The sequence below is a fragment of the Simochromis diagramma genome, unplaced genomic scaffold, assembly GCF_900408965.1.
Source record: "Simochromis diagramma unplaced genomic scaffold, fSimDia1.1 OVJJ01000271.1, whole genome shotgun sequence".
NCBI classification, from domain to species: Eukaryota; Metazoa; Chordata; class Actinopteri; order Cichliformes; family Cichlidae; genus Simochromis; species Simochromis diagramma.
In genome coordinates, this window is record NW_024386909.1 from 1,368,999 (window position 1) to 1,384,247 (window position 15,249).

General features: G+C 41.6%; 1 protein-coding gene across 1 annotated transcript; it reads left to right on the forward strand.

The window, feature by feature from the left end:
• Positions 1-573: 573 nt before the first annotated feature.
• Positions 574-15,249, forward strand: LOC120736181 (mucin-5AC-like). Its single transcript, XM_040036159.1, has 5 exons — positions 574-966; positions 5,595-5,713; positions 5,845-5,974; positions 8,524-8,569; positions 9,301-15,249. Exons 1-5 carry the CDS (start codon positions 851-853, stop codon positions 14,443-14,445), a joined length of 5,556 nt encoding a protein of 1,851 aa, XP_039892093.1. The 5' UTR covers positions 574-850; the 3' UTR covers positions 14,446-15,249.

The following is a 15,249-nucleotide window of genomic DNA, read 5'->3' on the forward strand; positions in this document are numbered from 1 at the left end:
GTGCTATAGGCTATAAATACAATAGACGTGACATCACACAATAGTGTCTGTTTGAAGTATATTTTCTTCATTTCCAAAAAAAAACCTATTTAATGTAACACAGTTCAGTGGGCTACATACTGGGCTTAGAAACAATGAATCAATCCTATCTGATACCAATACCAGGTTAGTAACAATGCTGTCATATCTGGATCAATCTGCTCCACCTCTACCACATAGCACAAGGTCTGCAGAATGCAGGGGTGCGTTCAGGAGATTTGGGCATGGGGGGCTCCACCTTAGATTAGTTTGAAGACATTTTTATGGACATTTGTATTGTTAGGCAAATTAAGCAGGATTATGACTTCCACTTAAGTAAAAATTAAATTTTGCCAACTGTACTGTAATCCGACTTTTCTACTGTACACTCTTTTTCTGATCAGCTATTCAGATTTCTCTTTCTTCTTTGTACTGTCACCCCATTACAAAATAATCCTGCAAACGCGCCTGACAGAGGGCCTTGTAAAAGCACTTTCGTTCTTTGTTCAAAGGTGTGCCTCCAGGGCATGCTGCCAGAAAGCATTAATGGCAGTTTTTTCCTCAAAGTGACCAGAGAAGGAAATGATCCAAGTGGGTGACGTTTCTAGATAAGAGCCTCAGCAGCAGGTCTGTTTGCCCGGGCTCATTTGCCCGCCGCTCACCTGTTCGTCACGGGAAGAGTTGACCTTTAACCAGCAGTGAGTGGTTCTCCCGGTCACAGGTACCTGGGCTGTTCTCAAGGGAAATTTGGACTAAATTCCGCACCAAATTTTTAAGATGTTCTCTAAATCCAGTCTGAATGCTGAAGGCTTACTTAACCGGTTAAAATAGGATGTCAACAAGTGACGCAGGAGAGCTCAGAGTTGTAGGAGGAGAGACAGCTACGCCTCTGTACGGGACACCACCAGCAGCAGCAGCAGCAACGAGGACACGGGCTACAACTGCAAGGTAGGTGGAAAGCTCCCAAAAGTCAACTTTACCAACCACCCTGTGTTTATCTAGTATTTATGAGGCTTTTAAAACGACATGTTAGCCGCTCCTGTACGCCGTGTTAGCCTCGTTTTGCCTTTTTAACTGCGAAGCGAGAGGAAAGAGAAGCCTCCGTGCCAAACCGCGTTTAAAAAACATCAATTTTTACAGAAGCAGCGGTGTGCTTGAAACGCACAAACACCTCACAGCCGAGAGAAACGTTGTGAACATTTATCACATTATTGCATCGTATTCGGCACTGAGATATTTCACTCGTTTCGCCATTTATACGTGGTTTACAGCTGCTTCGCGCCCACCTGCTGCTTTAAACGGAGTAAAGAGGCGGGTGGAACTTTTTGAAGAGAAGTAATATCAGTGATTATTGTGTGTTGTTGTGCTGTTCTGTATAAATGACGACTTCATATTGATGTAACGACCGTGTAAAGCTCCGTTAGGGTGGTTGGATGCAGGGCGTTAGAGTTTTGAACAGGGTTTGGTTGGTGACACGCTCTTTTTCTTACTCATGAAATGTGACACGACTGGGCTCAAGCATATTTCTAAAGACTGAGTGCAGAATGTAATGAAAGGAGCTTTTGAGCATAGGATTTATGCTTCTTCCTTTTTTACTGAATGCATTTATGAATTCACTGCGTTATCAAGCTGTGCTGCCTTTTATATCGTGTGTGGGTGCATGCCTTTGTCATTGACTAAACTAAACCACACACTGTGGCATCATCAGTGTTGTACTTCTGTGCAGCTCAGCTTCTCAGTCTTAACAGGCGAGCTCATACATGCACACCCAGGCCCAGAGTTCACTCTGAGGCACACACACTCCTGCTGCCTGTGCATGTCCACGGCTCTGCCTCTGTTTATCTCCACATCCTCCTGCTAATTCCTCCTAAGTCTATCCACTCTGTTCCTACCTATGGGCTGAAAAATAAACAACACCACTGGAAATCTGACAGGGACTCGAGGCGTGGCAGCAAAAGAACAAGTCTCACTTTGTCTCGGCCAACTTTGCATGCAGGCAAAGTGATTAAGTTGTCTTTAGGTGAACCTGAAATAGAAGTTTGAGGTGTAAATCATTTGCCGGAGTTGGAGCATCACATGTGATTGTCAGTGCTGAGTTCACACCCACACTTGGATCCTTGCGGTTATGTAAGTGTTAGTTGGCAGATATGGACACACACCCACAGCAAAGCTGACCTGAAGTGAAGGGAACACACCAACATAATTTTACGAGCGTCTCTGTGCACAACACTGTGGCTCAAAGAGTCTCTCACGGATTACAATTGTATTACTCATCAGCTCGCAAAGCCATCAAAACAAACAGAGTCCCAATTCACAGCACGGGGTAGCACAAGCATTGTGCATCTGCAGACAGGGGATCAGAGGTCGCTGATGCCTACACATGAGGTTAGAGATTTATTATTTCATGCATTTACACGGTCATCCTGGACAGTTTATAACAACTCAGCTAAACTGAAAAAGAAATTGCTAATTTGTCTTCTTGTTAGCAAAAAAAATACACCATCTGTAAGTTGAACAAGCAATTTGAATAATTGCAATTGAAAACAACTTCAGTTATTCAACATGGATTCAAATCCATCTGGTTTTTAACCAGAGCATGCTACCAAGATTTAGTTCAGTAAAGACGTTTTCAAGTCATATTTTCAAAAGTACCAATACTAAGCATTTGGCATTTCTTCCATCTTGAGTTGTTCACATTTGGAGCGTTTCGTGGCTGAACAAAACTACCCAGTGACAGCTGGGGATGTGTGAAGACTTGCCACAGTTTTTTTTTAATTATTCAAAGACAATAATGTAGGAATGCACAAATTGTGAAATTCTGAGGCAGTACGTGTTTTTTGTAGGACAGCCAATATCTGATGCCAATAGCAATAATTTTTCCAGTCATTTAATTTTGTGAAAAACGAAGAAATAAATTGTAAAAAAAATAAAATAAAATTCACAGCTGAAATACAAGTCGAGATGATTGGGATTTCTGAATAGGACGCCTCAGGGATGCCTCGTAGGTGAGGTATTTCAGCATGTCTTAACACATATTCTTGTATCAATCAGCAGCCGGACCGATTTTAGCCAGAACTGATATCCAGGACGCGCTCAATTAACAGGGGAAATAACTACCTTAGTATTGAGCTATTACATGTCAGCAATTCCATCTACTGAAAGGGAACAGTGAAAATTTAGTCCGTGACAACGCCATGTCTAACCCTACTGTATCCCTGGCTAATCAGATTATGCAATTTATGTTTTTATTGAATTTATTGAATTGTTCTCCTAAGTCAGGGGTGTCAAACACAAGGCCCAGGGGCCAAGCAATGACTCCAATTTGTCCCACAGAAAAGCTTTAAAAACATTTCTGTTATTTATTTATTTACATTGGGTTTAAAAAAAAATTTTCAGTGATTCACAAACATTTTCTTTAATAATTATATATGTTTTTATTATAATTATAATTGCAATTTTATACATTTGTTTACGATTTAAGCACCAAAGAATCATGCTGACAGATTTCTTTCATTTGTTGCATCACCATTTCTCAAAATTGTATTTATTTTTCCTATATTATCTTATGTTTTCTATTTTAATATAAAGGACCTTGGTGTAACTGTTGCTGTGAATAATTTGTGAATAAGTCCGACCCATTTAAGATCAATGTAGGCTGTATGTGATGATGAGTTTGATGTCCTTGTCCTAACTCTTGGCCATCAGGGAACAAACAAAATATCCATTCAAAGTGGCGCCAAAGTCCACGTACATCATTTTTAAGTTTGTTTCAGTTAATGGAGCTACGTGGTGGTAGCGGTCTGGAGGCACCGCAGTGCTCGATCGATTTCATGATTACTTCAGCAGTTTGTGTGACTGCAGCCGTCAGGCTGTACCTTCGTCCTCAGGTGGACAAATCAGCACATGTTTATGTAACCACGGAGCTAGTGATGCAGATAATGATTAAAAGAAAAGCCATATACCTTTCACTAGTCACATAAATTAAAAATATACTTTCTAAATTGGGTCTTGTGCTTGTGATCACTAATCACAGACCTGTCACTTATCAACCAGGGCTCTTACAGGGTGATAAGCACTGACACAGCCGTGATGTGGGAAGAGTTCTGCAGCTGGTTGGGGTTCACTGAAGGTGTGTTATCTTTGGCTCTGAAATGCTGTAGAAGAGCGCGAAGATCTCCTTCCCTGCCTTCCTCTTTTCTCTCCGCTCCTCTCTCATGTCATGTCGTGGCAGGCTTTTATAATCGCCTCCCAGCACTCTAATGAGGCCAATGAGTGGCCCCTGAAGGCAAGGTGGATAGTGAGAGCTACAGCTTTCTATGATGTGCCATGTTATTACAAAAAAAAAAATCAAAGGGCTTCATTTTGTGATCACAAAAAGCACCACAGGTTAGATAAAGACTCCTAAGCAACAATTTCCATCCACTTCCAAACTGCTGAATGCAATAAAAATAGAGAAAGTGATCCCAGAATGTCCTGTAAGAGATAATTGTTGCCATTTCGTTTGTTCTGTTTACCGAACAAAGGTTGCAGCGACACGTACATTTCTGTTTCAGTAACCGCCTCATCTTTGTTCTGGTGTCATCATCGTGATCGGTAGTTGGCACGCCAGCGTGGGTTCAGCGTTGGGTTGCGGCAGTAAATGTGCATATGCATGTTTGAGTGAGTGGGTGTGTTAGCTCTGTACCCTGGTTGTAACAGAAAGTGTGGAACGAGATGCCGAATAGTTATATAACCACTGCTTATCGGTCCAGCACTGCCGGAATGATGAGATGAGAGAAGCATGGCTGCTTGAATTTCCTTCAGTTCTCTGTTTGATTTCATGCTGCGGAAACTAGATTACAGCGGACCAAACAATAATAATAATACGGCTCTTTTTGAGTTTTAGACTTTTGAGTGGACAGGAAAAGATGTTGGCTCGAGCAAAATATGAAGAGCCTGTCTCACCTGGTCTAATGTCATTTTGGCAGAAATATTAATCAAGGAAGTGTAGATGGAACTACACACCGACAGTGACGATGTCTTTTTGCATAAAAAAATAAAGGACATAATTTGCACTTGGAAATAGGTGATAAATAATCATTGGAATGCTAAGCAAATCGCAAATTGTTAAAAAAAATTGCAATAATATCATAAAGTTGGTAAAAATATTGCAGTATTACTGTGTCTGGTGATGCTGCTTTTAGTCATCATCATACTAAAGGGGGGAATCACATCGCTTCTTTATTTTTGAGTATGTACGTAGTTTTAGGGTTTTGTGTGAAATCCAGTTTAGGATAAATTCTTCTTAACTTCCTGTGACTGCTGGTGGGTGGATATGAAACCACTGATGGAGCTGTTGAAAAAAATTACGTAGTTATCTTTATCCTTTTTTTTGAAGCAGAACAAGGAAGGCTGTCTTTCTGCAGAGCCCGTTCTTGGTGTGACAGATGAACAGACATTATTACTAAAAAATGTTTCAAAGTGTTGAGTTTGCGCAGAGAGAAAATGCTCAACGCAAAAATTGAATAATCGAGTTCAAGTTTAGTTATTTTGCATCAAGTTTTTATTTGTTCATTTACTTATTTATTTATTTTTAGAGAACAACAAGATGAAACATTTGGTGAAACATTCAAGCAGGAGGAACGCCATGGTGACAAACGCCCAGCTGAGCAGTTCTCTCACCAATCAGCAATCACACAGAAGGAAACACACAAAGGTGAAACGTGCATCTGACACTCCATACGCACATTTAAGCTATAGCTCTTAAAAAGTTAAGTCAAGAATCTCTTCTGTTTTGGGTTTCAGCTGTAAACACCTCATAATCACTGAATTCTGAATGTGTTGCAGCACTAAGAAAGGACCAAACTTCTTCCTGTGGTGATGCAGATATCCAGTTCCAGCAGTCCAGCTTCACCTCCTGCCACGTCCTCAGACTCTCCACTAATCCAGGCATAAAACACAGCAAGAGTTTATACAGGTAAGCAAGGGAAGGGATACATTTACTGACTGGCCTTGATTACAGATTCATTTAGACACTTTGTTTCTGGAGCACACGTCAGTGAACAGTCTGTTCTGCTCTGGCATTCAGGACAGCATCCCATAATCATGTTACTCCCCATCTGTCTGTATGATAGGGCTGCAACAATTCGTCACTATAATTGATGACGTCGGTTATAAAAATTAATCGGGACAAAATCTTATTGTCGACACATCATACACAAATACCTTCTAAATGTGTTTTTGTAACGAGCTCCCTGGAGCTATGACATCAACTATGAATGGTTCAGCTTTAGAGAGCTAATTTAGTGTGTCGCATTTATACCTTGTTTATGTAAATGATTGTACAGTAGTGTTTATGTTAGGCTACCTGTCAGAAACTTCCCATGGATGATGCTTGCCATGTGAACACAGTTTTTCAGTTTTGTTAGCTAATTTATTCTGGATAGTAAACCTCTTCCATCTAACGTTAGGTAGCTAATCTGTGGGTTGGACCGTATCAGTAATTAAATATACATATAATATAATCAGTAAAGAGTTTAAATGGTTTCGAACACTACACAATCTGAGACACTATGCTATGCAACCAAATTATTAGTTATTACTAATTAGTGATTTCTAATTCTGTATTGTTCTGTTTTACTAGTATTAAGCAAAGGTGTATAGATGAGTTTGTCCTGTAAAGAGGCTCACTGCACCTCTGGCTGAAGTCTTGACAGAGAGCATCTTTAGCATGGTTAGCATGGGACGAGACAACAGGGTGACCTCACAGGTGGACAGACTTGAGCAGGTGAGGTACTAGAACCTAGAACAGGAGGTTTGCCAACATGAAGGGGAGAAAAGAGTTATTGAAATAATCATTGACTAATCAAAGAAAAATTAGCAGATTAGTTGACTACCAAAATAATCTTTAGTTGCAGCCCTACTGTATGACATTAACAAGTGTGGAAAACTGGTGTAGAAACCACAATTTTCAAGCTCATACACAGCCCTGCGTCCTATTGTAGATTTATTATGTGAAAAGTGCAGCTGCACAAGAATTTAAACAGTATTGTGATGGATAGTTGCTTTGCAACGTGGAAACATTTTTTTACTTAAGTAAAAGCTATATAACTTGATCTATAATGTAATATTACACAAATTACACAAATATAGATTTCCTGTAAATACTTAAATGAAGCAAAAGTTTTTAAGGCAGGGACGAGTGCCACCCTATTTTAGACACACCCATGGGCGGAGCCTTCAGAGTTTGAAATGACTGAGACATATCAGAGAACCCTGGGATTTGATTCCTTGTGTGTTTTGAGGTGTATCTCTGCTGAACTGATCTTCCCTACATTTTTTTCCAAGTGTGTCTCCTAATAAGCGGTAAATCTACATCCCTACAAACTGTTTCTGAGGTCTGCAAAGAGGAACGCCTGCCACTGATCACATTTTAATCACTCGATTTACAACATCCTGTCAATCAGTAAACGAGCTGTGTCTGCATTCTTTAGTCTGAGACAAAAGACCTGGAAGAGTCAAGTGTTTGCATAAACGCGGACGTACGCTTAATAAAGTGTGTTAGCTTATGTCTCAGTAGTACGAATGCATTGTTTTTCTTGTTTTAAAATATTTTAAACAGTGTTTCCTCTGGAATTCGGAAGAAGAGAAGATGTGTAGCTCTTGCAATCCTATGTGTGGAAGTCTGTATTTACATTCTCAAAGTCAATGTGACATGTTTTATTAATCATCTACCTGTGGTTTCATTTGTTATACAGAGAAACTCCCTTAAATCAGTCATGCAGGAGAATCTGAGGTTATTTTAGGTGAAACTTGTTGCCTTGGTTTTGCCTCAGGAAAATATTTACCTTTTCTATAGTTTAATCTAACATTATATAATAGCTGCTTATAACATTGTGTCAGAGGTTTTTATTAGAATAAGATAAGCCTGTCAGCAGAGGTCTCAGATCAAACACGCTTTATTGGTTATGTCAAAGCCACGCCCCCTTTCACTGTGTACTAGTTACCTGCGTTCATGTCAGTCCAACATGGCCTTATATAGACAACTTGTGTGTGAACTGTACTTGTACAAGGTGTTCCACATCAATTTTAAAAAGTAAGTAAGTGTTTGCATGATTGCTTAGTAGGTGTGACTTTAGTTTACATCTGCCGGTGAGAAAGTTGTGTTTAGAGACGGTGATTGATATGAGGAATGCGAACGTTCCCGTCGATCGGCATTGCTGTGGCAAATTCTAGATTTAATCCCTCTAATGTTTCACTCAAAACAGTTGGACCGTCTGACATTCAGAAATGAGACTTGTCGAAGAAAATTAAGAAAAATTAAGTTTACACTGCACATTCACCACTAACAAAATCAAAGATTGCCCCAGTTGTGTGTGTCTTTGTATGCAACAAAATTTGCACTGCAACACTAAAAAAGTGCTTTATTTTAGAAAGTTGTGACAATGTCTCAGTTTCCTTTTTCACAGAACTGTCACAGCTGCACCCAGAAATCTAATACACTGTGTCTTCTCTTTGTATCAACAGATTGATTGAACCACAGCGAGTTGAGATCAAGGACAGCAGTTTTCAGGTAAAGACCACAGTCTAATGGAATCAAGCACATTACACACACGCACAGTGTAAACCTGATATAGACCAAATGTGAAATTGCAAACTTTACTCCCACTGATCCAGAATCCAGAATCTAATCAAAAGTACAGATCAGAAGTTTAAAGTGTTTAAAAATCTTTGAAAAGTCACATAAAGCAATGGTGACACCATGTTAAAAATGTGGTTTTAGATTCATTGTTATTTTAACAGTTATAAGTGACAGGGTGTGTTTGTGTTCCTTGTGTGTGTTTCCCTGCTAATCTTTCATGTCTTTCAAGATAACCTGTTTGTCAAGGATCTCTTAAATAACTACTGCATGGGAACAGACACTCAAGAAAAGCTTGGGCCTCAGTGCAGGCAATTTAAAATTCTGAAAAGCCGCTACCATTGATCACTAGCTGTCAAAGTTAGAAAGCTTTTTACATTCCTGTGCACAGAATTTGCATTGGTATAATATGATAAGCCCAAGTTTAATGTGAATATGAAAATCATTGGACTTTAATGATACAGCTAAGCAAATGCAAATATATGTTATTGAATATCCTAGTATGGGTCATAGGAATTGTTTTGTAGAACTTTTTTATTTATATTATAAATATTATAAAGTATAAAGTATTAAGATTTTAATTGTTGGTGATGGCAGGTGTTCAGAAAATTGTAATTTAGTATGCAAAAAGTGGGTCCTGTCAGTAAAAGTTTTTATTTTAACAGATTAATGGAAGAACGTCTGCATCACAAACCTCTATAGAGGCACCCAGCATCTATCGATTGTCAGAGGTAATACCATTTCCAGCCAAGGAGAAAGACAAGGTCATCACTGCTGATTGCAATGAACTGGAGATTACCAGGGACTTGACCAGAACTCAGGCTTGTTCAAATAGTGACTTTGGGACACATAAGCTCAATGCCTTGCACAGACTTTCATTTGGATCACAACCAAGGACTTACACTGGATCTCTAACTCGAGCTGAGTCAGAGGGAAATATAGAGGACCGTACAAAAGGCCTTGCAGACCGTCTTCAGGAATTATCTGACCCGCCCAGAACTATGTTGTCTTCCTCCATGGTCACGGTTCTTGCTCCTCACTGGAGTGGCCGACTGCGACGTTCCAAAAGATTTGATGGAACCGGCAGCTCTGAAGCCCAGGGAAATACGCAAGATGTGACAGGTGCTGCAGCAAACCGTGGTTTTCAGCAGACTCGGAGCCAACATGGTGTGGAGAGGGGGTTTACAGGTGGACTGGGAACCCAACTGAGGCCCCCATTTTCAGATCTCAGGAGGAACACAGTGGACTGGTCAACTAAAAGTGATCCTTTGAGCTTGGAATCTAAAAGGGAAATGATTAAAACTGTTTCTTTGGACGTGAACTCTGGAAGGATGGACAATAGAAAAATAGACAGAGGTTCTTTAAGCACTTTAGCTACCAGTGCCTCTGTATCGCAGAGCCAAAATGAACAAAGGCAAAATCCACAAACTGTCCATCAAGGTGGACACTCATCTTCAAGCTCCAAACCAACAACCAGCAACGTACTTCTTTCTTTAAGGAGAGGCAACATCGGTGGCAAGAATCTCTCACAGAGCTTTCTCAATAATAATGAACAAGAGAGGCCAAAGCCGCTCCTCTCTCCATCATCTATTTCTTACAGGACAACTGAAACTAGCCCTGTCCTTTCCCCATCACCCTCCAGCCTGAGAGAGCAGAGCACCTCTGACAGGTTCATCTTTGCACCTTTACCAGTGGACAAAAATGCAGACGGCAAACCCTTTGTCCAACAGTCTCAGACAATAAATAGGATTCAGTCCAGTCTCACATCCTCACAGACATTTTTAGGTAAAGGACCATCAGAAAGTCAACAGAACTACAGGGACAGAAGTAAAACTCTATTTTCAGAGACCCCAGTCTCCTTGTCCAGACAGCCCCCATTTGACTCTTCTGCCCAAATGAAAACCCAGTCCTTTCCTAAAAGGACCACGCTGAAACAAACTTCCTGGTGGAAGCAAGTTACCCAGGAAAGCAGTTTCCCTTTCACCCCAAAAGACACAACCAACAACAAAGACAAGCCAAACACAACCTTAATTCCACCCTCCAATAATAATAGTAACATGACATCTCCAAGTCAGCCTGATAACAAAAGCAGGGGTAGTCCGGTCAACAACAACAGAGACAACAATAACACAGCAGAGTCAGTTTGCACAGGTAATATGAACCTTTTTATGAGGGCACAGGGAGGAACTCACCATCTCGGACAAAGAAATGCTGGGAATTCACCTGACTGTGATTTGCACAGGTCTGTCAAGGACCAGTATAGCTCAAATGTAAACAACAGAGAATACCCAAAGCCGCACAGTGTGCCAGATGTTTTGTCTAGTTCTAAAATTAGCAGAGCTACAGCACAAACAACACTGTGTCAACCTAAAGATCCAGGCAAATATGATTTAACCGATAGTTCATATACAGCAAATATGTCTGAGTTACCATCTGCTTTGCAAAATCCCAGGAGCTCAGATACACCCACAGAGAGCAGCAGCAAGTACAAAAATAATTATTTCCCACCCAAACCCAACAACACCCCCATGCCTCCTCACAGCGTAGACTCACACAGGTTTATCAGCACACCGCTCTCTCTTGATATCACCAGTACTGTCAATGGTAAAGTTCATACATCTCAAAATGCCTCTGGTCCCCAAACCTCAAAAATGAAAAGTAGTCCTTCCTACCATTCTCAGTCTGTTCCTTCTCAGACCAATATTCATACCTCGGCATATACAACCTCCACTGGCTCTTTGTTCCAGAAAACAAAATTTACCAACAATTCCTCTGCCACACCTCTTGGATTTGAAAGAAGTTATGCTTCCATTCCTAAACCTTTCCACCCTAAAAGTATGTCCAGTCTGATTTCCACAGTCTGTTCTGTCTCCAAAAAAGACTATAGCGCCACTGCTTCCAACTCTTCTTCCTCTGCCACTGGCAGCCACCCTGTAGCCACCACTGCCTCAAGTTCTTCCCTTCTCAGTCCTGCTGTCACCTCTGCCGTTACCTCTCCTACCTCTGCCACTGTCTCCACTCTCCTAACGCCTCCTGCAACCCCAGTTATTACCAACTCCACTTCAGAAACTTCAAGCCCTAAAAAAGAGGGGAAATATTCCAGCAGCTCAGAGAAAGAGCCAAAGAAACTTGAGAAAAAGAAAGTGAGAAGAGTGACATGGGATGACTCAGTGGATCTGCAACAGTCAGAGTCCATCGCTGTGGAGAAGCCAGAGTCGTCAGAAGTCCAAGCGACCCCTCAAGCTACATCTAAGCACATGCGAAATGCTCCATCCATCTTCTCCTTTCTGAGATTGAGCAGTTCAACAAGTTCTTCTGTTTGTCCCCCTAAACCCAAGACCTCCAGCATTGAGGTGGAAAAACCAGGAAAGTATAGATCCTTATCATCTGACTCGGCTGATTTAGCATTCAGGGAGTTTGAGCGAAGCAAGGAAAGAGCTGGTGATACAATGATTTTTTACCAGGGAAGACAGGACTTGCCCACACCAAGGCATGAAAGGACACTATCAGTGGAATCTGGCACAGTTCAGTGCCGTACTTCAGCTCCTCTCTCCCTCCCTCCTGACTTTTCAAGTGGCTATAAGGTTCGTTATAGCTCTCCTCCTTACTCCACGCTCATGTCCGCAAGGATGACACAAGGGGAGACAAAGACGAGAACGACCAGACCAACCCTCTTCTCACAACCCTCCCAGTCAAATTACACCCCACATCTCTCTGTAAATACTGACCCAGTTTCAGTCATGACCTTATCCACATCCAAACCTCCTATGTCACCTCCCAGACCCTCCCTTTCCCTGTCCTTACCCCTCCAAAAGAAACCTCCCAAACAAGAAAGTCCAAATGTTGAGGTTTCAGAAGCTGATCGAGCAAGCAACAATAACAACGGAGATAAAGGCCAAGAGCGAAAGCTATTACTTGTAGACAACAGAATTCACATCAGACCTCCTTCCCTGCAAGGTGATAAGGCAGACGGCTCCACATATGTAACTGAGACACTGGTTTACAGCCTTAAATCCAAAGTAGATGCATCGACAGCCGCAAAAAACACCACACCTAATGCTTTACAGCATACCAATAACACGCCGGTTTCCATGGAGACCAAATTTAGTCAACAGTCCCTGACAGGGCAGAGTAAAGGAGCAGCAGGTGAACCATGTCGTCATTCAGGTCAGAGCTCCAACAGCAGCAGCTCAACAGAGAGTCAGTCCCGGGAGACAGAAGACTCCAGCAAAAGCATGAAGGAGACTATAATGGGGAAAAGCAGGTTTTTCTCAGTGGACGTTAATAATGAACAAAACACAAAGAGAAGCCGATTTGCACTGAAGAAGAGCGTCAGTACACCAAACTCCAGTTTGACAAGGTCAGAGTCAGACAGGGCCAAGAGTAACAACAAAGTAGACCAAGTCTTTAGCAAACTAAAGCAAAAATTAAGCACAAGATGGTCAACCTCACAAGCACCTTCTGTTAGCGGATCGAGCGATGTGAGCGATGTGAGTGTTGAGAGTAGCAAAATTCCAGAGGAAACAGTGCCAGAGAAAGTAATGGTGCTGAACGACAATCAGGAAACAGAGGCTTCGAACAGGTGGACGCAAGATAGATACATTCTGATACCGTCCTCGGCTGCTGGAAACACAAAAGTTGGAAATCAGCATTCCAGCTGGACCGAAAAATCATCTCTAGAAACAGACCGTGACATGCAAAATGCTTGTGCAGAACAAATTTCTGAAAAGAAAGGCCCGGTTTATCTGACGGTCCACGGTCCAACAGTTGACCAGTTAGACCTTGAACAAGACCAAGTAGATTATAAAGCAACAAGCCTCTCTTCCAGAGATCCAAGTCCCAGTAGAAGTCCAGCTTTTCCAGCTTCATTCAGGAGATCCACACCTAGCCCCAGGAGTCCATTCTCTCCCTTCTCCTCTCTTTCACCAATGTCCCCATTTTCCTCGTCTGATGTAACAGACGACAGCGTCTTCTACAGCCCAAAGCTGCACCGCCGCAGAGAATGCTCCTCTCCGTGCGAGCACGGAGAAGGGATCAGCTTGGGAGTTCCAAGAAAAAGCCGGGCATCCGTAGGTCCTCCATGTGTGAGCCCAGGACATGACAAGGAAAACTTGGCATCCTCTTATGCAGACTTAAAGTATGGCATTGAGCCTGGGAAGTCCTTTTCTGTGAGTTCTGTTCTCTCCAGTCGACCCTCTGGACCGGGACGTATTTCCACAGGATCCAGATTCATGAGTGTGGGTGACCTCTCTCAGTCTGCCTTCTCTTGTGGAGGTAATAGTGGAGATTTGGATCAGTGGTCTGTCAAATCCGATTGGAGCACAGTGTATGACTTTCAGGCTTCTGAGGATGGTCGAAAATCATATTTCCCAAGTGATCCTGGTAAAATGCGATCAAGATCTTTGCCTCGATCGCTGACCAGGTGCTTGGCAAACTGGAGCTCTGGAGACTCTCCTCAACATGTAAATGCTACAGCTTCCAAGCCTGCTCACCTCCGGAGTCCAAACATGAACATTTGCCAGTTTGTGTGGGATGCAGAGGCCCCGCCCACTCCTCCTCCAACACCTCCTCTGTCACCAGTGTCCAGGCGCATGTCCAAAGCACCCAGCCTTTCCTCTCCGACCTTTCCTAGCTCGCCAGGAGTACTACATCCAGGGGACAGCCAGTCCAGGGGGCATTTGCCCTCCAGAGGTTATGTATCCAGCCTCAGCACCTTTGATGAGTCATCAGACAGCAGCTCGGACACAACAACTGATGACGAATACTACTTAGAAACAGATGATGAGGGAGAAAAAGAGACAGAACTGTAAAAGCAGAACAAGTGCTTTAAAAATGCAAGTTTCTGAAACATCCATGAGGGAGGGGATAAAGGAGGTGCTGTAATCTTTTGGTGTGTAATGACATCTGCATCTCTCCTGCTTTTGTTTTTTTGTTTTGTGTTTTTTCACTCTGTTGAGACCTGAGCTCAGTCGGGACACCAGGTATCCTGCATGATTTGGTTTTCGGAAGTGGTTGTTGTGGTCAGGGTAAAAATATACACAATACAAGTAAGCATGGATTATCAGCATAAGTTTAAATACATTTTTAGTATGTACCATATGTTGTATTTGAATGCAGGCCTGTAATTCCTGGATAACAAATAGACATTTATAGTTTGAGTGTCGCATGGCATTAGTGAGGTATATGCTGTATCTTTGTAGTTGTTTCAAAGAACAAACTACTCTGTAAGCTTAGGCTTTTTGCACAAGTCTTTAGGTTTGCATTTCATCCTGGTAGGTAGCAATAAGTACTGAGGTAACGTGGATAAATGTGCTGTCATATGATATTCCATCATCTCTGTTCTGCTATGTTTAAGAAATGAAATTAGTTTTTGGTAAATGTTCTAATCGTAAAGCTGATATTTTCTTAGCACTTGTTTTGTTTTGTTTTTCAAAACAGGCAGAGTTTTGGTTTAAAATGATTTTTTTTGTACTTAGGGATGAAATATAATCTTGATATGATTAACATTTGTTTTCACCCTTATAAAGTGCTCTATACGGTGCCTGCTCTTATTTGCACAGTGATAAATTCTTAATATATCTATTTTATAAATAAATGTAATATTTCTAACAAGA

Bases quoted from the DNA above. Each gene is read 5' to 3' on its own strand.
- LOC120736181 (XM_040036159.1), top strand. From the start codon at position 851: ATGTCAACAAGTGACGCAGGAGAGCTCAGAGTTGTAGGAGGAGAGACA. The intron at 967-5,594 runs GTAGGTGGAAAG...ATTTATTTTTAG, and splicing joins ACACGGGCTACAACTGCAAG to AGAACAACAAGATGAAACAT. The intron at 5,714-5,844 runs GTGAAACGTGCA...AATGTGTTGCAG, and splicing joins ACAGAAGGAAACACACAAAG to CACTAAGAAAGGACCAAACT.